Consider the following 24265-nt stretch of genomic DNA (forward strand, 5'->3'; position numbering starts at 1 on the left):
AGTTCTGTGGGTGAGAAGGTGTCAAACACCATCCCATGGTACAGAGAAATTGTTCATGTTTCCTCCATACGAGGATTTGACCAATTAGGGACAATGTCTCTCATTCGGTGAAATCAGGATCTCATAATAAACCAGAAATCCCCGGTACCCTCACGAAGTTAGAGGCCAACTCCCCGGCCCCCAGCCCGTTCCCGCGCAGCGGGACACATCACCTACCAGGGCTCCTAAAGGACTGAGCGCAGAGGCTTGTGGGAAATGTAGTCTCCCGGGACAACGACGAATGCCCGCGCGGGACTCTGGGTCTTCGGGTTCCTTCTGCGCACGTGCGGGCCCGCCCCTCCTCTTCCGCCCGGAAATCCGGCTCCCTGCGGGTGTCGGCGGCTGTGGCTGCGGGCCCCGGTGCGTAGGGTCCTGTGTCCCCGAAGGTCGGTGCGAGGGGCAAAGGGGAGCCCTGCGGCCGGCGGGAGCTCGGCGGGGGCGGGGCCTGAAGTGCAGGCGCGACCCGTGGAGCGAGACCCGGTGCGCGGGGCGACGGGGCTTCGGGGCCCGCGGGTCGGGCGCCAGCCGGGCGCCCTCGGGCTGTGCTGGCGGCGGTCGCTGGGCCGGAGAAGGCGCGCTGCGGGGGGCCCGGCGGCGGCGAGGGCGGGGGTGGGTCTGCGGGCGTGCGCGTACCCGTTCCCGCTCGGGCGTGGCGCGGGCGTCTCGGTGCGGAGCGCGGGGGCCCCGGTCCGCGGCGGGGTCCGCGAAGCTCGTCCCGGCAGCGGTCGTGTGCGCGGGCTCTCTTGAGGCCCCTCCGAGGCCGGGGGTCGGGCCCCCCGCACTGTGCGGTCTGCCGGGCGCTGTGCGGTCTGCCGGGCGCTGTGCGGTCTGCCGGGCGCTGGGCTCGCGGCCCCGTGTGCACGACCCGGTTTGCCGGCGCAGCTGGCTGCAGGAGCGATGGCGCGCCCCCCGACGGCCGTCCTGTCTTCTCTGGAAGGGGCGCCTGTGACTTGAGCGGAGGCACAAGAGTCCCGGCGGGGAGAGGACCCCAGCTCTGCATGACCAAGCGCGTGCGGAACAGGGTTGGGGGTGCCACCTCCCCCAGAGGGCCCCAGAGGCTGCGAGTTATGGGAAGGGTGGACCCGCCCTCGGGGGACCTGAGCCAGGCTGAGAGGGGCGGGCGACACGCCCGAGGGGCCTGGTGTGAGGGGGAGGGGTCACCTGCTGAGGCTGAGGGCCACTCGCCCCAAACCCTGCCTGGCTCTCCCTTCTCCTCTCCCGGTTTCTGTTGCCTGAACTCCCTCCGCTTGCGCGGCTGGAGCTGCCTTCCGCGCTCCCCGCGGTGGCCCGGGTCTGCGGGGTGGGGGGACGGAGGGGTTCCAGGACACGAGTGGGCTGCGGGCTCACCGGCTTGCGCGCGTCGGGGAACCCGGCTTGGGGTGCTGTGCGTTCTCTCTTTTGCCACAGTGAAGCCACGGCCCATGTCTGTTTCTGACCTCGTTTTTGATGAATGCGGCACTTAGGACAGCCGCTTCTTGGGGGAACTGCCTTAGACACGCCTGCCTCACTTTCCCTGATGTCTTCTCTGTCCTGGGGGGGCTCAAGGCGTTTACGGGGCAGGTGTGCCCACCGGATGCCAGTAACCTGTCTGTGAAGAGCAAAGACTCTACAGTGCGATGCCAGGAGCCTGTTTTCCATTTTCCGTTGTGTAAGCTGGGAAAATCGGACGCAGTTTTCTTCTCTAACGCATCTTTTGGGACTGCAGATCAAACCCCGCATGCGCCCAGCTGTAACCAACAGACTCGTGTGGCCAAGTACAGGTGTTAAGACGGGTGTGTGCGGGCTCCCCACGGCCGGTCTTCCAGGGCCTCACTGGAGTCCGGAGCGGGCAGTCTTCCCGCCCCGCAGAGGTTCCGTGTGCGGTTGTCCGGTTCTGTCAGTGGTCCTTGGTGTGTAATTCAAGACTCTCTCCCCGTGCACATACTGAGTTTGGGGCTTCAAGTGTATCACGTTAGCATTTGCTGGGTAACAGGCCAACCGCATTCAGTGACTTTAAACAACAGTCATTTAAGGTTTTGAGGTCCTGAGGCTCCGTACTTGGGGCTGGGTGTACTCGGTCGGGTCCCGTCGGTGCCTGGTTCCCAAGAGAGGCCGTGATCTTCTGGTGCCAAGGCTGGGGTTGGTTGGAAAGAGGATTTCGTTTCCTTCCTGGTGGTCGGTGCTGGCTGTTGGCTGAGCCTCGTATCAGGCCAGTCCCGGGCCTCTTCACGGATGTCCGCGGAAACGCGCTCCTCCACCTGTGTCCAGGGTGTGCGCTGCGTTCCTTTTGGCGAGAGCAGGTCACGTGGCAGAGCCCACATCCGTGTTGGAGGAAGTGAGCGGAGGGGAGCAGGTCATGGAGAACCATCACGGCAAGAGTGCCCTGCAGCACAGTGTCCCATGTCCCTTACGGGTGTCTCTTCCTGTAAAGTCACGGGCCAGTAGTGTTGTTGCAGGGTGTCTACTTCTGTGAAGACGAGCTGTTTACACCGCGGGTGTCCTCACGGAGACACGACTGTGAAGCCCTAAGTCTGTGTCTCTACTAATAGGAGCATAAACAGTCGTTGCTTTAATGAGCATCTTCAAGATCTTAAATTGATTCTTTCTCTTCACTGTTGGTAAGTCAGTGGGGAGTGTGTGTTTTGATGAACAAACTGTATGTGTAAACTAATGGGCCTGTAATCGGGTCTTTCCTGCCCTTTCTCAAGGTGGAAATTCTCTCGTCCCACAGGAGCTGCAGGCTCGCTTCCTCTCGTCTTCTCTAGCCAGTGTGGAGAGCTTCAGACAGGAGAGGCCAGGTGTGGGAGCCGAGCCCCAGCGTCTGGTCCTGCAGCCAGGCCATTCGCCTCCTGTCCCAGGGAGCCCTCCAGAGCCCTCTGTGGTTTCCCGGAGCAGCGGAAGATGCACACCTCTCTGGTGAGTTGTCGGCGTGTTGGCCCCTCAGCTTGTTTGACGTGGCGTTTCCTGAGCTCGGAGAGGAAGGGCTCAGGCTTTATTTATTCAATTTTATTTTATTTCTCAGTGTTCCCGATTCATTATTTATGCAGCACACCAGTGCTCCATGCGGTACGTGCCTCCTTAATAAGGGCTCGTACTGTAAAAGAGAAAAGTAGAAGTCGGTAAAATGCAGCTTCGGGGTGATACGCGGGAACACGGGAACAGTGGCGTGCGGATGTGGACGGGTTATATGACCTTCGAGTCATCCAGGGTGAGTGCAGGTTGGTCTCTGGGGTTTCTGACGCCGCAGCAGAATGACACACAGCGTGGCTGCCTGTTCAGAAAGGACCCTCAGAAGAGGTGTGTCCCGTTCTCCCAGGACCTGAACATTGTAGGCCCAGAAGTCCGAAGTGGGGCCTTTGTTGGTCACACGGCTGAGGGGGCGGACAGCGTTTTACCACCAGTCCGGAAGGTCACCTGGTGCCGGAATGCTGTTTGCCTGAGAAGCTTTGCTAGAGTCGAGTCCCAGGCAGCTTCTGGAGGGCTCTGCTGGGTCCACGGCCCCACTGCAGCCACGGCCCGAGCCCTGCTAGAGTCAGACCCTGGGGTGTCTGCAGGTCTTACCCTCCACGTGTTTCTGTCAGCCGGTCTGTGTAGGCTGTGTGTCTGACTGTGGAGAGTGGTATTTTCTGAGAGTTCGTTCCACGGCTCGTTTGCACCTTACCCTCCGTGTCATCTTTTTTTTTTTTTTTTTAAAGATCTTATTTATTTATTTGACAGACAGAGAGCACAAGTAGGCAGAGAGGCAGGCAGAGAGAGAGGGGGAAGCAGGCTCCCTGCCAAGCAAAGAGCCCGATGCGGGACTCGATCCCAGGACCCTGGGACCATGACCTGAGCCGAAGGCAGAGGTTTTAACCCACTGAGCCACCCAGGCGCCCCTGCTCCGTGTCATCTTAATCCATGTTTTCTTTTTTTATTTATTTTTATTTTTTTTTAAGATTTTATTTATTTATTTGACAGAGAGAGATTACAAGTAGGCAGAGAGGCAGGCAGAGAGAGAGGGGGAAGCAGGCTCCCTGCTGAGCAGAGAGCCCGATGTGGGACTCGATCCCAGGACCCTGAGATCATGACCTGAGCTGAAGGCAGAGGCTTAACCTGCTGAGCCACCCAGGTGCCCCTTGGCTGGATTATTTGAGTGCTGAGTTTGATAAGTTCTTTATAGATTTTGGATACTAACTTCATCTGATAAGAGATTTGTAAATATCATCTCCCATTCCATAGGATGCCATTTAGTTTTGTTTTTTTTTTTAAAGATTTTATTTATTTATTTGACAGAGAGAGATTACAAGTAGGCAGAGAGGCAGGCAGAGAGAGAGAGAGGAGGAAGCAGGCTCCCTGCTGAGCAGAGACCCTGATGTGGGACTCGATCCCAGGACCCTGAGATCATGACCTGAGCCGAAGGCAGCGGCTTAACCCACTGAGCCACCCAGGCGCCCCTTAATCCATGTTTTCTAAGTGAAGAAATAATCCTACAACCTACAGAGCAACCCAGATTATGTCTGATTCAGTGACGGTGCTGTGGGCTGTGCCTTACTCGACTCTTCTGCCGTAGGAAAACTGCCATCCAGGGTCTTCTCCTGGACGTTCTCGTCTGTTAGCTTCTGGGGCGGCCTCCCTGATGCTTTCTTCTGCTTGTTTCCTCTCCTGAACGCAGCTCATCCACGTGTTCCGATCTGGGCCCCATTTTCACACTCTGGTTTTCCTGCACTTGTCCGGCCCTCTGCAGTTGGCGGTCCTGACAGCGCCTCTCCCCAGCTCGGGCCTCTTCCCGAGCCTTTCGACCACTAGTTCAAGCCCCTGGGGAATGTTTTCGTGCAGCCGTCCAGAAGGCGCCCCAAGCGGAGTGAGTCATGTGGGAAAAGCACATCTTCCTTTCTTCTCTCACGCATCCTTCTTCCAGTTACCAGTGACCGACACGGCCAAAATGGAGTTTCTCTTCTCCCGCTCTCTCCCCCTGAACCTCTGCTGGCGTCGAGATCTGGACACTTGGATAATGAGATGGAGCCTCCATGTCAGTCACACCCCACTGCAGTCGTACAGAACAGCGTCATTGTTCTCCACATCCTCCGTGCTCCTTCTGTTCATTCTTCCTGCCTCCTAGCCCTTGGCCAGTGGTGATGCTTTTCCTGTCCCCGTAGTTTTGCCTTTGACAGGCAGGCGTGGAGTTGGAATCACACAGTATGTGGTCCTTGACGTCTGCTTCTCTCACTTACTAGGGTGCATTTTTGTTTCCTCCCCCGTTTTTCCCTTGCCCCGAAAGCTCCTTCGTCTTCAGCCCCACGTGGCGTTCCCTTGTCAGAGGGGAGCGCAGTTGATTCATGCATCCGCTGAAGACATTTGGTCACGTCCAGGCTTGATGGTTATGAATAAAGCGGCAGTACGCATCCATGTGCTGGTTTCCACATGGACGTATGTTTTCAGCTCCTCCAGATGCATACCAGAGGTGCGATGCAGGGATCGTGGGTTGGGAGTTTGTGCTTATCTGTGCAGACGGTACCAAACTATCTCCCAAATGGCTAAACCATTTTGGTGCCTCGATACGGCAGCCGTAGCAAATTAAAACTGCACTTCATTCCGTTACCTTTTTATTCACTCCTCACAGGGTTTACCACACATACTGAGTAGTAGTGCCCTGCTTCATAGAAAATAGGAACTTTTGAACAGTATAAATCCATTTGCTGCCCTGTCATGTGTACTGTGGATAGTACACACGTGTGTACGTACTGAACCTACAGATGTTATGAGTGCCCTGTACATCGTTGCAATGTTTTCCCTAAAGGATCATGTTTTTTATTGACGTAAAGAAGAAAAATGCATGTATATAGTTCCTTATGTTTACCTACACATTGGCATTCCCAGTGATCTTGATTCTGTCTTATGGATCCAGATTATCTGGTGTCACTTTGTCTCAACCATGGAGAAGGTCCTTCGGCATTGTAGTGCCATCTTCTGATGATGAATTATGTTAGTTTCTGTTCCTCTGAAAATGTTTGTATTTCACTTCAGTTTTGTAGCATAACTGCTCAGTGGGTGCAGAATCAAGGAATCGAAGGATTTACGTTCACCACATTGTTTCCAATAAGTTTCCCAACCTTCCCCGTACTTGTACCTGAACGTGCTTGCTCTTCTCTGGCTGCTTTCAAGATTTCTCTCTCTTTTTTTTTTTAAGATTTTATTTATTTATTTGAGAGAAAGAAAGAGCTGAGTGAGGAGCAGGTCAGAGAGAGAAGCAGACTCCATGTGGAGCTGGGAGCCCCATGCGGGACTCGATCCTGAGACTTCGGGATCATGACCTGAGCCAAAGGCAGTCGTCCAACCAGCTGAGACACCCAGGCGTCCCAAGATTTCTCTTTATTCTTGGATGTTGGCAGGTTGGCTGTGATGTGCCTTGAATAGTTTGTTTGGCTTTTTGTTTTTTGTTTTTTTTGTAAATCTAACTTATGGGCACTGAAGTTAATAAATCTGTATATTCAGATCATTCGCAAAATTTGGGAAGGTTGGAGCCATTGTTTCTGAAATCTGTAAATGCTCTATTTTCCCTCCTTTCCTTATGGAACTCCAGTTACATGTTGTTAGACTGTTTTTTAAATTGTTCATGGGCCTCTTTTTATTTTTCTTCATTTTTTTCTCTCTCTCATAAAGATTAGAAAATATCTGTTGGTCCATCTCCCAGGTTCAGAGACTTTCTTTTGCTGTTGTTTCCAGTCTGAGGTAGGAAATTTCTGCTGTGGGATCTCTTTACCTTACCCCGCAGTACAGACTACAAACCATGGGTGTATTTTGTTCAAGACCAAACACAAAAAAGAATGAACTCCTAGACTTCCTGTTCTGATCCAGGCTGATGCCTTGAATTGAGGCACATGTCATTCCAGGAATTGGTGTCCTTTGAGGACGTGGCTGTGAACTTCTCCTGGGAGGAGTGGCAGGACCTGGATGATGCTCAGAAGACCCTGTACAGGGCCGTGATGCTGGAGACCTACAGGAGCCTGGTGTCCCTGGGTGAGTGTGTCCCAGCAGGGCAGGCACTTTCCTCTTCATGGTAAAGGTGCCGCGGTGTATGAAGTGAAAGGCTGCTCAGTGTTAGGCTCCGCGGCCCAGGAGAATGTGCGTGCTCACCCTCTAATCAGAGGTTCATGTTGGCCCTTCATCGTACAGTCGTTGGAGCTCTGCTCGTGTCATTCTTCAAAGGCCCTGAAACTGAAGCAGTTTGTGAAAAGTCCCACTTATTTCTGATCAACAGGGCACTGCATTTCCAAACCTGAGGTGATTGTCAAGTTGGAGCAAGGAGCAGAGCCGTGGGCTGTAGGGGAAGCCCCAACCCAGCGCCTCCCAGGTCAGTGAGTGCATACTGGGCAGGGGTCTATGAAGAGAAGAGCACAGCCAGTGTGGGCCGTGCTGGGCTGTTTTCCCAGGTGCTTTTCCCAGGTCCAGACCTCAGGACAGGGAGTCTGCATGGATCACACTCCTGCCTTCTTCACTCTCACAGTATGGCTCTCACCTACAAATGTCCCCTTCTTTTCTTAATTGCCCACTCTTTTCTTAGACTTAGCCAAAATCCATTCCAATATCTTTCTTCATTAGCAGTTGTCTCTGGGTTCAAAGATGCCCTCCTTTCCTCCATTCTCATGCACTGTTTCCTTTTGAGTGTTTACTTATACCTTCATTTATTCTTTCAACACAGGTTAAGCATGGGTCATTTTGTAGTTGTGGGGATTACAGTGGTAATCAAATACATGCCGTCCTTTCTAGGAGATTACTTTCAGTTGAGTCAGAATGAAGCAAATACACAAAACACTAAGAAGTGGGTCACAATCAGAAATAATGTTTTACCACTCTGAGAGAAAAACTGTTATTTTGGTAGGGAAGCCCAGGGAAAGTATTTTTGAGGGAATTATCAAGACTTTACTTTCGGATAGCTTTAACCTGAGGTGATGATTTAGATTTTCCAGTGTTGACCACATAACCCATACAGGGTATAGTGTCTGCAGTAGAGATTGGGTGTCACTATTAGAAGTGGCAAACTAGAACAGTCTTTAGCCTGACTGGTATCTGAGGCACAGGATGAGAGGAGGTTGCCCAGGTAGTTGCTAAGGAAATAAGGGAGCGCAGGACCAAGCCTTGTCAAGCGCGGAATCAGTGTCACAGGGGGCGGAGAACCATGCACAAGCTGCAGTGTGGAAAGGGGTGATCCATGGCACGGGGGGAGAATCTGGAGTTTATGTGTTCTCAATGCCAGTGGAGCCAGGGGTTTCAGGATGCAGTTGCTCCTGCTAAGTAACCCTAATATGACAGAGAGAATCCAGTCCATGCATGGACTCCCATTTCCATTGAAAGTAGGACACAGCTGATACTCCAAAGTGCAAAACAGAAGCCTTTAGAAACAGCAAATTGTCAAGTAGGGATGCACTAGCAGGAAGCAAAGCACAGCAAAACAGGTGAGACTGCTTTTCCAAGAAGCAGCCAGAAAAAGACTTTTCAGAGCTCGTGAGTGCAGCCTGTGTTGCAGAACCTAAATTGTTTAGACCAGCAGGGAGGGTAGCCCAGGGAGGAGAATTGGAACTTGGTTGTAAGAAGCCAAGGCATAGGGTTTCATTAGGAGTTAGCAGAAATCTGTCTTTGGCTAGCATGGAGAAGGAGAGAGGATGCCCGTAGCCATCCCCCAAGAAGTAGTGAAAAAATAAAGAAACATGGGTGCAGATCCTTGTCCCTAAGCAATATCCCTGCTTAGGTGAAAAATGGCCGTCTACTGCATCCTAAAGTAGCCAATCCAGGACAGTCCTGTCATCTTCAAAGCTGAGTGATGAGGAAAGGCCAAGCAAAAAGGACTGCGCAGTTATTGTGAGAGAAAACAGGAAACAGAAGGAACACAGATGACAGATGAAGAAACTCAACCGAAACTGCAGCTAGGGAGTAGGTGACTGTTGTGACTGTTGTGACTTCTCCTGGATCCAGTAAGGAAAAAAGAAACTTAAAAAAGCAGAACCAAGGGCGCCTGAGTGGCTCAGTGGGTTAAAGCCTCTGCCTTTCGCTCGGGTCATGATCTCAGGGTCCTGGGATCGAGCGCCACATTGGGCTCTCTGCTCAGCGGGGAACCTGCTTCCTCCTCTCTCTCTGCCTGCCTCTCTGCCTACTTGTGATCTCTATATGTCAAATAAATAAATAAAATCTTAAAAAAAAAAAAAAAAAGAACCGACAAATAAAACCATGATTTGATATTCAATAATCTATTAGTGTCATTTGTTACATGATTTTGTTAGGGAGAAAAATAATATGCTTATCATAACATACCCATTATCGATTCTTCAAAATTCATATCCTGCTGTTGTTGGGTCTTTTATCAAAGGCACGAGACTGAGACAAAGTTATGCAAAGCCTTATTCTATGCCAAGCATTAGACGTCAGACTGACTGGCTGGGCCACCTCTGAAGAGAGCGATGCCCCTTGGTCTTACAGGCTAGTTTTTATAGGGCACAATCGCAGACATCTGCATAGATGGCTTTGGCTGATTCAATGTCTCCTACCTGTGTGTTTTAGTAACGGTTACCCGGAACCAATACTCGTAACTGCTGAGGTGTTTATTAAACAACAAAATGGCCTTGTTTTAGGTATGTGTTTTAGCAACGGTTACCCAGAACCAGTACCAGTAACTGCTGAGGCATTTATTAAACAACCAAATGGCTATGTAGGCAACATGGAGTCACTCTGGCTAAGCAGACCCAAGCCGGCCCTAGGGGTTTAACAGGTTTTAACGTGGATTCGGCCCCAATACTGTGATGGAAAGAAACGGCTTTATTCCTACACAAACCTTCCATAAGAAATGCTTAGATGTGGTTACCAGACGTGTCTGGTAACCAGACGTGGTTACTTCGTCTCATTTCAGATGTCCAGATTGCAGGTGACCTGACGGAGACCAGCCAGGACCATCAGAGCAGACATGTGGGGCAAGTTGGGTTCTCCAGCAACAAAAGGTCAACTACGAAGAGAACCGCCTTTGGAAAACCATTTAATTTGAGTGCAATCCACATTTCAGACCTGGTTATAAATAATGGAGACTGTTCAGGAATGAAGCCAGAGGAGTTTGATGTGTGTCAGAATATGTTTCTCCCTGGTGAGCCTGATGAGATGCATGGTGAAGAGAAGCCCGAGGACCGTAATGTGAGCGGCAAACCCTTCGGGTGTGAACACCGTAGTTTTCATCAGAAGGGTCAGATTTTGCAGCCACTTTCTGAATTTGGTGGGCAAGGGCATGACTTGAACAGGGAGACAACCACCTTTACACATAGCAGTGCTCCTGTGGGAGAGACTGCCTGTAACTACGATGACTGTTGGAGAGCCTGTGACAAATCTGCTGTCGTTGTCCGAGAGAGAACTCATGTAGGGGAGGGTCACTGTAGGTGTAACAAATGGGGGAACACCTGTGTGAAACCAACCCAATCGAATCTTCACAGAGCTGATTTGGAGGAGCAACACTGTGATCGTGATCAAAGAGGGGACAATTTCAGCAAGAAATTACAACTTACTCGGCTTTCAAGAACTCAGTTAGGAGAGAAAACTTTTGAATGTGACATATGTGGCAAAACTTTCCACGAAAAGTCTAATCTCCGTAAACATCAGAAAATGCACACAGGGGAGAAACCCTATCAATGTAGCGAGTGTGAGGAAACCTTTATCAGTAAAACAGTTCTTACAGTACATTGGAGAACTCATACAGGGGAGAAACCCTACGCATGTATCGAGTGTAAGAAAACTTTCTGCCATAAGTCTCACCTAACTGTTCATCAGAGAACCCACATGGGAGAAAAACCATATGAGTGTTACGAATGTGGGAAATCTTTCTCTGTGAAAACCAAACTCACTGTGCATCTGAGAACACACACAGGGGAGAAGTCCTATGAATGCAATGAGTGTAGGAAATCCTTTTACCAGAAGTCAGCCCTCACTGTACATCAAAGGATTCACAATAGAGAGACACATCATGAATGCAATGATTGTGGTAAAACCTTCTGTAAGAAGTCCATTCTCACTGCGCATCAGAGAACTCACACAGGGGAGAGACCTTATGAATGTCAAGAATGTGGGAAATCCTTTGGCCATCGCCCAGCTCTTACCGTACATCAGAGAACTCATACAAGAGATAAACCTTACAAATGTAACGAATGTGGGAAATCTTTCTGTGTAAAGCCAAAGCTCACTGTGCATCTGAGACTTCACACCGGTGAGAAACCATATGAATGTAAGGAATGTGGGAAAACTTTCTACCAGAAATCAAAACTCACTGTACACCAGAGAACTCACACAGGTGAGAAACCTTATAAATGTAACGAATGTTGGAAGACCTTTTGTGAGAAGTCAACTCTCAATAGGCATCAGAGAACTCACACAGGAGAGAAGCCCTATGGATGCAAAGAATGTAGGAAGACTTTCTACCAGAAGTCAGCCCTGACTGTGCATCAGAGAACTCACACAGGAGAGAAGCCCTATGGATGTAATGCATGTGGGAAAACCTTCTGTCAGAAGTCACACCTCAGCAAACATCAGAGAACTCACACTGGGGAGAAGCCATGTGTGGCAGAGACTGGTGATATGTACACCAAAACTCACTTTCTCTTTGTGTTGGGCACACAGTTCACCTGCATTTCTCGGCTCCCGCTTACTGTGGGTGGAAGCACGTAATTGAGCTCTGGCCAAGAGATCATGAACACAAATTATGAACATTACTTCCATGCCTGGCCACAAAAACACTTACTTGCCTTTGCTGATTTTTCATTCCTTGTGCTCTGGAATGCATATTACCCACAGGTGTGTTTTTGGAGCCACATGGTGAAGATGGCAACCAGGACTTAAGGCAGAAAGGACTGACTGGGGAGGGCAAAGATCTTCCCAACGCTGCCTCACAAATCTTCACCTGCACTTACCTGAGGGAGAAGTAGTCACTGTTGAATCCTGTGTGTGACCTATTTCCAACAATGTGAGTCCATTGTAGCTAGTTCAGTTTGCGAATTTGAGGTCGGCTTCTGTGAGACGTTACCAGTCCTTGTGTAAGAGAGTCACACAGGAAAGAACCTTTGTTGCCACTTTTCATCCCCAAGCAGTGGATGGAAAAATCAAAGAAATCATAGGAAAAAAGAAATTCAATAAATGCAGGAATGACTTTATTGGTCATTGAACACTGAAGATAAAGTGAAACCTTATAAATACCTTTCATGTGTCCCAATTTTCAACAGAAAGTCCAACTTTGTATCAGTGAATTTTTCATGAAGCGAAAACTATCAGGTAATGTGGATTAAAAAATTTCAGATAGAAATGATACTATATTGAAGATTTTTGAAAGACTATAGACCATTTTTTCTCTGGGGTGATTTTTGCCTCTGTGGCGACACTTGGCAATGCTACTCCTGGTACGTAGCACAGTCACTTCTGAATTTTTCTATTTGGGGTTGTTACGGGGCCCACGAAGATCCTAAGGGGTGGAGAAGTCGAGTCTACCTTTACCTGTTGATGTAAAGGCATCTCACAAGAATGTGTGGCCATTTCTGGAAAATACAGTAGGACACCACCTGATTTCTGGCCACAGAGTTCACATCACTTATAAATGCACACTACACTAACACTCAAAGAATTCCAACTTATAAAGCTGTTTGGCTGAACATTGAGGACATCGTCATCTGTATCAGGACAAGGAGCACAGTCTCTTTGGGAGCAGTGCCTTCTGTGTGGTTGCTCTTAGTCTGAAGCCATGTGACCTCAAGTGGCCACTTAGATGGTCCACAGCGTAGCATGGAGATGGGGAGACTCCGTCCACTCAAAGGGGAGGGCAATTGGGAGGCACTCAGCCATCTGTGGTCCCCACGAACTCTGAAGTCTAGCAGGGCACCCCATCAGCCCCTCGATCAGGGTGCAGTGGGTCTGAGAGTAACTTCCAAAGCTCTGGGTTCTGCACTCTGTCATCTCTCTTCTACCAACACATAACCAGCTTTTTGTTTGTTTTTACACTAACTAGTTTCTTCAGGTGTATTTCCTGCCCAGAGGGCTCTTTTCATTTGAACTGTTTCTAAACTTATTTCAAATTGATTTAATTTCCTTTAAAAAGTTTTTGGATTTTTCATCTATTAAATATAATCCACTCCATTAGACGAAAGCCATCCCCCACCACTCTGCCTCAAACAGAGTGATGTGGGGACAATGCCCCTAAGATTTGCAAAAACCTCGTGTCATCCGTCATGAGGATTTACAAGCTTAAGAGACTCAGAGGGTCTTTGAGCAGCATCCTTGGTCTGAGATTTACCCTGAGGCTCCATTTTGCTGATACTGTCCTGAATGTGATCTTTAGCCTGAAGTCATTTCCTTTCTCGGGGATCCTTTTTTCTGCCTGGAGAAGCTGGGAAGGAGGAACAGTTCCATTTTCAAACCTGGGAAGACTAAACAGTTTCTTTTAGCTCATCTGACTCTACGTATACCTTATGGTAAGTGAGGCTACCAGCTACGTTTTTCTGTTTGTCTCAGCTAGGGACCCCCCCTAGGTAGCCCAGCTCTGGTGATGGGGCTACATTCCTCCTTTTCCAGGTGACACGATCTTTGGGTTTCCAAGGAAAGGGCCAGCATTTCTCATCGTGGGCGTAGCTGAACTGCAGTTCTCTGAAGTGATGTTTCCATTGTCGTGCAGGGGAATATACCAGTTTCCAGGAGATGTGAGTTACTTTGATGGTTCCAGTTCATTTATGATACAGGTCTGATGAACCCCATCTCAGAACACTGGGAGGTTGATGCTTAGCGTGTCATATTTTTCCGTTCTTCCACAGAAACAGTGCTCTCCATACTGGGGGCCTGTTTGGACCCCTCTCCATCCCACCACGTTACTGTCCTACCTGGATGCGGGAGCCTTTCAAGAGAAGGCATCTCTTTCTTTTTTAGTCACTGTATTTTGGCTTAGGATCACAGACTCTGACAAGGCTCGCTACCCTGAATTGGGCAAGTGCATTTACGTGGTTTGAAACATACTTCAGAAGTGCACAACAGTCTTGGGTGACTGAGTCCCAGGACACTGAGGAACCCTAACACACTGTGTTGTAGTGACGGGTGTCTCAGTTACAGATTTTTTTCCACAAGAGCACAGACTACACTTGGCCTCCAACTGTGTTTCTTTTTCTCTGCTCATTGGTGGGGACTGTGGGCAAAGGACTGATTGGCCGAGAACCCCAACACCCTGCTCCTCATTTTTGGGATTTCTGGGATCCTGTATAATCCAGGCCTGAATAAGGAATTGAAACAATCACAGGGTGAGTCCACAGAATGTGCATCCTTCTGCCTGGAGACCTAGAACCACATGTTAAGTCCTAGAAATGAGCAGAGCAGAGACTAGAAGGTTAGGGAAGCACTTACTGAGTACCTGCTGCAGAACTCTGGCCGAGGCCAAGAGGAGATGTGGCCAGGGCTTTACCAAGTCTCGAGGGTCATGGGTCTTGGGCCAGACAAACCCTTCCACCCCTGCACAAACTCTGCTGAGGCAGTTGTACTGAAATAGTGCTTTTATTTCTTGAAGTTCATGGAACATGCTCCAGGGCAGGGAGAGTCCTCCTTGCCTAGGAGGGCACAGGGCCTTGCTTGGTGGGCAGCTCTGGGTCTTTCTCCTCAATGGCTCCTAGGAGCTTGGGATTGGCCTGTGGGAGGTCAGGGTCTGAGGAGGGAAGCCTCCATGCATCCCTGTGACCACTCCCTCACTGGGACCTGCCTCTTTCTAACCCACGCCGCCAGCCTCTGCACTTTTGTCTTGGTTGTGCCCTGAGAACACCCTTCCCCCTAAGACTCAGATCCTCTGAGGACTCTGTGGTTCCCCTTCCTTGCTTTCCTGTGCCCTGTTCCTTTCGTGAGCTATCTCTGCTCCCTGCCACCTAATTCTAGGACTCACAGGTTCTCCTGGGCCAGCCCCTTCCTCTTGTTTGCTTTGGCCTCGAGCAGGGATCTGCATCCCAAGCTTTTCCAGCTCCTCCTTAAGCCTGGACCAAAAAGGGAGGGTCAAGGGGAGGAAAAGGGACAAGACGGTGTGAGGAGATCCATGAAAGGGGAGCTGAGATGCCCTCAGCCACCGTCCCCTTGGGATTAGGGGCCGGGCCTCCATGCCCACCTCTGCCTCCTCTGCTGCAGCTGCCGGCACTTCTGCTGCAGCTGCTCGTGGTGCCGTGCCGAGGCCTCCAGGAGCTCCTGGGCCTTCCTGTTCTCCTCCTCAAACAGATGCCTGAGGGTGCAGCTGTCAGCCATGGCAGCTCCCTCCCTCCTCCCCATTCCCTGTCCCCATCATCTTTATCTTACACCGCAGCTGCTGCTTCCTGGCTGCGGAGAAAGAGCCCTTCAGCAATGGCCGAGCAGCCATCAGCCCCAAACTGGGAGCACAGGCGATGCTTCACGTCCTCCAGCTTCGCCTCCACAAGCTTCTCTGCAGCAGGAAGGGACCGATGAGCAGGGCAGGCCAGGGCAGGACACATCAGGGCCGCCCCACCCACCAGGCCTCACCTTCTTTGAGCAGTTGCTCCTTGCTGCTGTCCAGGGTGCCTATCTCCTGGGCCATCTGCTCTGGCCTCTGAGTAGGTAGAGAGGAGGCCTGTCCATGTGTCCTGTCCTCCTCCCACGCACCTCAGAGAACCCTACCTGGATGTGGTCCCTACTCAGCCTGCCTCGCTTCCTCCTACTCTGGGCCTCTGGGCAGACAAGGCACATTCCAGATTCAGGGCCTTAATGCTGGCCATCTTCTCTCCACCACCGTCTCTGTCTGTCTCACCCCAGATCCCGTGATGCTGCGCTAGGGAGGCCAGGAGGTTTGGAGGCCTTGAAATCAGGTCTGAGGCAAGTATTTCTTACAGGGGATCCTGAAAACATTGCAGATCAGTCTGTGCCTGGAGAATCATTCACCAGCTCCTCTTCCCTTTGTGCGGCTTCTCCACCGAACCCCTCCAGCCTAACTGATCCTCTCTGCCCCTTTTATTTGGCACCGGGATCCTTGGTTTCCCACTCTCTGCCCTGTACCGGTCATCGCTGCTAACATCGCCAGGGATCTCCCTTATGGATAACCTCTCCCTGGTTTATCAGGGTTCCTCCTGGCCACTGAAGGGGGTGGGGGGGGTGGGGGCAGCAGGGAAGGACGGGCAGGATCAGTGAAGAGGACAGCACTGGGTGGTGCCGAGGGACTGAGCTGAGGGCCATTTTACGTATGACCACAAGGGCTGGATCAGGAGCTGGGTGCGGCAGGTGCGAGGAAGGAGGCCTGCAGTGGAACCCTGAGTTTTGGGCCTGGGACTTCCAGGGAAGATGTGGAAAGTGGGAGGAGCGGCTTTGAGTGACTCACGTGGAGCTTCCAGAGGTCCTTGTGCTGGCCCATCAGATCCTCCAGCTGCTCCTCAAAATCCAACCTGTGGACCAGTCACACAAGATGAGGGGCCACGGGCTGAGACATTCCTCCCCACCTTGGCCCAGGCCAGGGGTCTCCATGCACAGACCGTGGGAGACTTGCTCCTGTTCTTTGCTGGGCAGGAAGCACCTTCACCACCTTGACCCTCCAAGCCTCAGCCCCGCCGGCTCCTCTTCGAAGCACCATTCCCAGTATTACCACATCCACAACCCATCCCAACCCATCGCCCCCCCCATCCTGCCGGGCACTGGGCACTGGGCTTTACCTCAGTTGCCTCTGTTTGTTCTTCTCTTCCTCAATCTGGGAATTCAGGGCAGAAATTCGCTCCTTGCACTCCTGCAGCATGCTCTGCTTCCTGGGAAGAGGCAAGGCGGCCCTCCGTCATATTCTCTGAATGTTTCTGAATGACGGGGCTGGGGTGGGGCTCCCGCCTCCTCTTGGGTCTGTTCTGGCTTTCCGGCCTGAGGCCCTTCTCTAGTAACTTCGTGGGGGGGGGCATGAGCCCATGACCCTGGAATCCTGTTGCGAAATCAGGGAGCTCAACGCTGACACATGTACACAAGCTCACATACATACGGATCTCATCCAAATTTCCCACAAAGTTCCAATGTTGGTGTGTGAGGGCTTAGGGGCACGGATCACAGAATGATCTAACTCAGGGTTCGGGAAGTGGAGAGATGGATTCACAAATACTGAGGTGGATGGAAGGATAGTGGACAAATGGAGACACTGGGTGGCTTGATGCCTAAATGAAGGGACAGACGAGTGAAGAGTGAGCCAAGGAGCCGATTTTAAGAAGAGTCACGGGCATAGAATAAGAAACAGCTGAAAGGATTTGATATCCCAGCAAATGAATGATTATCCCCGTGAGTCAGAGTACCCTCAACACTACTGTGCACCATGGGGCCAAGGTGGGAAGCCATGCACCTGGCCTCTCTTTTTTACAGACTGGAGACAATGTGACCTGTGGATCCGGAACTGATTTTCCTTCTTTCATGAAAGGGGAGAGCAGAGCAAGTCCCAGATGTCAGCTCTTACCTCTGTGCCTCACTTTCCTTCTCCTGGCAGTGGAGCCTGAGGATCCTTAGAGTCTCTGCAGGGAGAAGAGCCAAGGGCCCCATGAAAACCCACGGAAGCATCAGGATTGGGCATTCATGACAGGGTCAGATCATGTGAGGTCTTATGGACACCTGCTAGGGCTTTGTCATTTGCCGAAAGTGTGGTGGAAGCCACAGCAGGGCCGCAGGCTGATTCGGGTTTCAAAGGGCTTCAGCTGCTCTGGAGAGACTGGCCTCTGCGGGGTGACAAGGGCAAAAGCCTGGAGACAGAGTGGCTGCAATTACCTTGCTTTTTGTTCAAGATCTCTTTCAGGCGTACTTTCTCTCCAGTCACTGGAAAACACCGGAAACACATTCAGGCATCAGGAGGCATCACCCCATCCTCAGGGAGCACATCTGTCTCTCGTCACACAGGCAGGCTGGGACAGCACCACCTCAATCCCAAATGTGGACCCCTTGAGTTGAGCCCCCTCCCCTCTTGAGCCCACACTCCGTCTAAGCAGCAAAGGGCCCTGGGGTTGATCAAGGCTGACTGTGAGGACCCTGTGGAAGGCCAGTGTGTCTCCATGGATGGGAGCATGGAAAGAAAACACATCGCGTGGACTGGGACATGGGCTAGGAAGAAACCCAGCAAGCAGTTAAGGGGAATGCGATCAGGTGGGGACAGGGTGCGTTCTCTAGATGGGATGACTCGGGGGAGGCTGACCTGAGAAGGGGACATTGAAGGTAAGAGCTGCTGAGGATGTCGGCACCAGCAGCCAGCACTATCTGGGACGGAACAGCCTAGCAAAGGCCCTGAGGTGGGATTATGCTTGGAGGACTCCGGAAACACTCCTACCCACAGAGTGGGGCTGCAGAGGGGTAGGAGCCCTTGGTCACAGCAACAATGTTGTGTCCAGAATACTGAGTTCAGGAAGGCCTGACACCGAAGACCTCTGGGTGAGCAACAGGATTCCAGGATTCCAGGGTCATGGGCTCATGCCACCCCCCCCCCCCACGAAGTTACTAGAGAAGGGCCTCAGGCCGGAAAGCCAGAACAGACCCGCATGCTTACATGAGTCCATTTCCCTCTGCAGGGCTTCCCAAACAGCCCGGGCCTCTCCCAGCTCTTCACTAGCTTTCTTTTTTGCTGTGCCGAAAAGCAGAACAACGTGTAAGTGCAGCCTCCCACTGCGTTATTCCTTGGAAGCTGACATTTCTCATGTCTTCCAGGAAATCTGGGGTGGGGGCAGATTTTAAAGCAAGAAATGAGGTTTCCAGAGCACAGGCCTTTCTTGTTGGGCTCAGCTGAGAGCAGCACCAGGCTCACGGACACGTGACCACAGCGGCTGCATTTGGATGGTCCCACCCTTGGGTTAAGGATCTGCTGCTGCTGTCACGACCTACTCAGTCATCTTTGAACAAGGAGCCCTGCACATCATGTCGCTGGTGCCTGAGCTCACCTTGCTGAACCTCATTAATCCGATTAATCAGGACTTCAACCCTGGGCTCCAGGCTTCCCGCTGCAGGAAGGAAAGAAGTTGAGTGGAGAGGAGAGCAGGCACAGGGAGCTGGGGGCCCTACGGGGACTTTCCTGGGTAGGGGAGGCGAGGACAAAAATTAATACAGATACTTAGTCAGGCGGTAGTCACTGCAGCCAAGATACACAGACGGGCAAAGAATTAAAGAGTGAAGGAGTGGGGCCTGCCCTTCAGATATGGGAAGACCTGGTAAGGGCCCCGTCAGCGGGAGGGCAGTTCCTGGGGCGGGTGGGAGACAGCGAGGCCTGCCCTGAGGTGGGAACACGGCTGGAAGGAGGCTGGTCAGCAAGCGGAGAGCAGCAGAGCTAAGGGGGAGGGAAGGAGGTGCAGGTGAAAACCTGGACTTGAGGCAGTTGGGGCCCAATGGGCGGCTAGTAAGGAGGTTTTGGGAAAATTTCTGGCCTTCCATCCCCTCATACTTTAATTTTGAATCATGAGGCTGTATTTTTACTTCAAGGAATTAAGCTTTAAAAGACAGAGCAAATGAGCTGATTTCCCAAGTCTGTGAATTGTGGGGGCTACAGAGGGCACATGTGACCTTTCTGCAACTTCTTCACCATTTCCAGCAAGTCTTCCGTTTTCTGTGAGGATTTGGCTTGCCCTGTGGAGACAAAGGCAAACATGTTAGAATCCCGAAGGAGTGGGAGTCCAACAACCTTGGTCTGGAACTGAGGGGGGCTCAGGTCTCCATCCAGAGAGGTACGCCCCGCTGCTCCTTGTCCTGAGGTGGGTGGATACTGAATGAGAGATGAGTCAGGCCATTTCACAGCCAACTTCTAAACTGTGAAGAAGCCATACCACAGATTTCCCCTTAATAAAACCCAGGCCAAGGGGAGGGGTGAACTCCCACTGCCTGTAGTAGTCCAGATTGGGTCAAAACTCATGATATACCAGTGAAAAAAAAGAAGGGGCACAAAAGACCCCTGGAAACAAGGAGTCAAAAATCACTAACTGCACGTGGCTAATTATCTAGAAAGTTCTAGAGTTCTTATAAGAAAAATCCCGCAAGGAACAAAAGAAAATTCAAGACATCTCATTTAAAAAATGCAGTTCATCTATGTACACTCATTCATTATTCTGAAGCCTCCCAGTAAAATATTTCGTATTAACCCATTTATAACCAATATAGGCACCTATTTTTAATCCCTTCATGAATGGTAGATCTAAGCAATTATTATTCATGGCACTAACCCATCACAGTAAAGATAACTGGACACTATGAGCCACTTGAGGTAAAAATATAGAATTTTTGCCAAAAAAATCAGACGAATACCTTGTAATCCTCTCAACCTAAATACTAACTCAGAGGAAAGAGAGAGACACTGACCCACGGGGATGCAATTAGCAGCATCCAGATTGGGAGCTTCATAGGAAAACCAACTCAGCTTCTGTGGGGAAAGGGAGAAAGAAGAGCCTTGCAGACTGAAACGGATTAGAGAGACGAAGAAATCAGTCTAAAAATGGACATATTTAGATCTTGATTCAAATGCACTTTAAAAAATGTTGATGACTGGGTAATGGATGAAACCAAGGAATTACTGTAGTAGTCACTCAGCTATGACGTACTACTGTATTTAGTTACCCTTTAGACACCTGTTAGAGAGACACATGGAAATATTTAGGGATGACAGGCTACGAGGCCCGTGATCCTCCAGTGCAACAGTGGAGTGGGCGGCAGCGAGAGGGGGAGGATACAGAGGAAACAGGGTCGGTCAGAAGCTGATGATTGTTAAAGTGGAAGGATGGGTTCATGAGGTAATTATACTTTGTTCTTGCCTTCTGTGTATGCTTAAATTTTTCCATAACATGTTTCAAAGCACATAAAGAAGGCTGGCAATCATTTCTATAAAGGGTGGAGAAAAGGCTTGAACGGTGAAACAGAAATTCTACAAATGGCCACTAAATATTTGAAAAGATGTACAATCCAGTCCTAATTAATGAGCTAAAAATAACATCTTGTACCTATCTGATCGGTAAAGATGAATAAATCTGACAATGGCCAGTGAGATCACGTGGAGGTCATACACACGGAAAAGATCGTGGAAACTGATGTATGTGAACTTACGGAGGGCCAGTTTTACTCTATCAAGATTTTGAAGACTTAATTCCAGTTCTGGAAGTTTATGTATAAGATGTACTTGGTTAAGGAGCACCTGGGGGGCTCAGTGGGTTAAGCCTCTGCCTTCGGCTCAGGTCATGATCTCCGGGTCCTGGGATTGAGCCCCGCATTGGGCTCCCTGCTCAGCGGGGAGCCTGCTTCCTCCTCTCTCTCTGCCTGCCTCTCTGCCTGCTTGTGATCTCTCGCTGTCAAACAAATAAATAAAATCTTTGAAAAAAGGACATACTTGCTAAGTATGCAAAAGGCATGGTAAGGGGCACTGAAGCAATGTCTGTTACATCAAAAGTGGGAAACAACCTGAATGTCTGCCGATCAAGAATCTATGATTCATCTCAACAAAGTACTGTTCAGACACTGAAAAGCAGGTTGGTTCCTACGTACTAACATGGAAAGAGACCCCAGACAGATGGGAGTGAAAAAGGGCAGAGAATCACATGGCTGAGGAAACAGGGGAACGGCGGACCCTCAGTCTGCACACACAAGCGGACCCACTTCTGGCCCAAGTCGCAAAAGAAGTTCAACAGCAGCTGACCCTGGAGGGTGGGGTGGGAAGGACAAGGACGACGATGTCTACCTGTCAGTAAGCCCACTTCTGCATATGGTTCTATTTCTTACAGTGACCCGGTTTGCGCATTTTCCTGGCAGGGAACTGCGCTGCTCTGTTCTCTGCCGCAAGGCACGGCGCAGACTGGCCATATGAACCTGCTGAACGCAACAACCGAGGTCTCGTGGAGAGTCCAGGGCACACAGCAGCCTGTGGTGCGAGCGCCCTAGTTTTATTCCAAGATCATTTCACGTTTACCGAGAAGTTGTGGAAATAGGGTCCACAGCTCGTATCCCCCATTTGCTAACATCTCTGAACCCGAGAAGAAGTTGCAGACGACGCCTCATGACCCCGTAAGGCCCCGGTGTGAAGTGCCAAGTACACGGACACCCCCCCAGGCAGTGACCACCAAACAGCAGGTGTTGAACTGGTCCGCTCTGCGGGCGCCCGGTGGTCCGTCGGTCACGTGTCTGCTTTCGGCTCAGGTCGCGATCCCGCGGTGCGGGAACCTTGCTCAGCAGGGAGCCTGCTCCCCTCGGTCGTGCCCCGCCCCCCGCCCCCGCCCCCAAGAAATAAAATCCCAGGGAGGCAGGAAGAAATACAACATGTGCTGTGACCACACCGGGAGGTGACTGGGTCATGACGGCGGACGGAGCGCCTTGACGAGAGACACTTGCAGAACCGCCCGGCTGCGGGGACGCAGACCCCGGGAGTGGGTCTCCGCCGGACCCTGCTGACGCCTGCGTCAGACTCCCGGCCTCCCGGCCTCCGAGCCCTGGTCTGCGGGGCCAGTGGGCCTGGGGCTTCGCGGCGAGCAGCCCAGCCGAGCCTGGCGGAGTAACCAGCTGCCGGCGGACTGGAGGTGCCCGACGGCCCTACGGAACCGCTCCCTCGGCGCGGCCGCGGCCGGTTCACTCGAGGGCGGGGAGCGCCTCCGCACCCGGCCCGGCACCGCCTCCGGGCGCCGCCCCGCTCCGAGCGCGCTTTCTGAGCGAGGGCTCAGGGCTCAGACCCTCGTCCGCAGGGACACCGAGGCGCCGCGGCGGACCCAAGGCTGCCCCCGGCAAGGAGGTTGACGGGAGCCAGCAAGGCCCGTGCCGCGGACGGCGCTGCGAGCAGGGGCCCGGGGGGCGCGGGGGGCTCCCGGGAACGCGTCCGAGCCGGTTCCTGCCGCCGACGGCTTGGCTCGGGGACAGCCTCCCCCGTCCCCTCGGCGCCGGGCGGGGAGCGCGCTCCGGAGGGCCTGCGCCGGGTTGCCCAGCCGCGTCCCCTGCGCCGGGGGCCGTCGCTCCGCAGGGCGCGTCAGGAGGAGGCCCCGCCGGGCGCTGCGCGGAGCCGGTGCGGCCCGACTTCGGTCAAGAAACGCCCCGCTGAGGGCTGGTCTGGGGCCGCCCGACGCCGCCGCGCGCGGAGCACCGGGGCTTCCCAAGGGGCCTGGCCGCCGGGGCCCAAACGGCCGGGGTCGTTCCCTCGACAGCGCGCTCCCCGGCCCGCCTGCCCCGGCGCGGCCCCCACGGCCGTCCCTGCGGGCACCCCGGCGCTACCTTCGGCCTTCTCAGCCCGCTCCGTGGCTCCTGCCCCCTCCGCGTCCGAAGGCCCCGGCCGCCCGGCCATTTCCTCCGCTCGCGGGAGCCTGGCGGGTGGCACCTCGGTGGGGATTGGCCGAAACTCGCGCCCGGGGCGGGGTTTCCTGCCGCACGCCTGCGCACTGCGCTTCTGAGCGCGACGGACCGGGTCACAACCGCCGCGGACGGGCGCTAACGCGCATGCTTTAGGCCTCTGCGGCCGCACGTTCGGGGGAGGTGGGGCTGGGTGCGCGTGGCTTTGCAGGCTTGCGATTGGCCAGTTGAGAAGTCGGGGCCTGCGCAGGCGCAGACGGCTCTGAAAGAACCGCCCCCGTGGCTGCGGCTGCGGAGGTTGGAGCGAGCGCGAGCGCGCCCCGCGGCGGGTGTGGGGTCGGGTCTTCGGCGCCGGAGCTCGTGTCTGCGCTCGCGGCGCTGGAAGTCCTGGGGCGTCAGCTATGCACCGCGTGGAGCTTCCGGGCGTCCGGCGCGGGGAGCGGCCTCGGGAGCGCGGGCGTCGTGCGGCTGCCGTCGTGCCGGCCCCGCCTGGGGCTCGCGGCGCTTCGCCGGGGCCTCCGGCTGCCCCGTGCGCCGGGCGAGCTGAGCCCGCAAGGCTCGGGGCCTCTGTCCGACGCGCCCTCCGACGCGCCGCCCGCCGTTGCTCTTCCGCGGGAAATGCCTCCGAGTCTGGAGCTCGCGTGGGGTCCGCGCTCGCCCGGGCGGTCCGGCAGGCTCGTACTGGAGAGCGGGAGAAGCGTCGTCGGTGGTGGGTCAGCGTCGCACACTTTCCAAGTCACAGGTTTTCACATCTTGGTTGAGTTCGTTCCTAGACATCTCACTGACTTTGAGGACATGGTCAGTGACACGGTTTTCTCCACTTTTCCTGGGATGGTTGGCTGTGAACGGGGAAGGAGCGGGAGCGCCCGGACCCGCCGGCGCCCTCCTCGGCGGACGCGCGTCCAGTTGGCGGGACGCACAGTGACCGGAGAAAGTGAATTTGACTTTGTGCCTGCGAAGAACCCGGAGAGACGTGGGAACTCCACCATGA

At 52.9% G+C, this 24265-nt stretch overlaps 2 protein-coding genes across 3 annotated transcripts; one reads left to right on the forward strand and one right to left on the reverse strand.

Annotated features, from left to right (window-relative positions):
- Window positions 1-846: 846 nt before the first annotated feature.
- Window positions 847-12576, forward strand: LOC122901249 (zinc finger protein 883-like). Of its 2 annotated transcripts, XM_044240790.1 has the most exons (6): window positions 847-2636; window positions 2750-2934; window positions 4670-4858; window positions 6888-7014; window positions 7256-7348; window positions 8744-9041. In XM_044240790.1, the coding sequence occupies exons 2-6, from the start codon at window positions 2920-2922 to the stop codon at window positions 8770-8772; spliced, it is 453 nt and encodes a 150-aa protein (XP_044096725.1). In that variant the 5' UTR covers window positions 847-2636; window positions 2750-2919; the 3' UTR covers window positions 8773-9041. The 2 variants fall into 2 exon arrangements, with proteins under 2 accessions (XP_044096725.1, XP_044096724.1); XM_044240789.1 differs by lacking the exons at window positions 4670-4858; window positions 8744-9041 and adding an exon at window positions 9896-12576 and having other exon boundaries at window positions 875-2636.
- Window positions 12577-14643: 2067 nt separating this feature from the next.
- On the reverse strand, window positions 14644-23269 carry SYCE1 (synaptonemal complex central element protein 1). Its single transcript, XM_044236733.1, has 13 exons — window positions 23200-23269; window positions 19531-19593; window positions 18915-18974; window positions 18527-18601; window positions 17758-17805; window positions 17453-17507; window positions 16680-16769; window positions 16352-16415; window positions 15523-15589; window positions 15322-15445; window positions 15137-15247; window positions 14917-15008; window positions 14644-14660 (listed from the first exon to the last, which is right to left on the reverse strand). Exons 1-13 carry the CDS (start codon window positions 23267-23269, stop codon window positions 14644-14646), a joined length of 936 nt encoding a protein of 311 aa, XP_044092668.1.
- Between the last annotated feature and the right edge of the window lie 996 nt (window positions 23270-24265).

Source organism: Neovison vison, chromosome 2 (genome assembly GCF_020171115.1).
Source record: "Neovison vison isolate M4711 chromosome 2, ASM_NN_V1, whole genome shotgun sequence".
Taxonomy (NCBI): Eukaryota; Metazoa; Chordata; class Mammalia; order Carnivora; family Mustelidae; genus Neogale; species Neogale vison.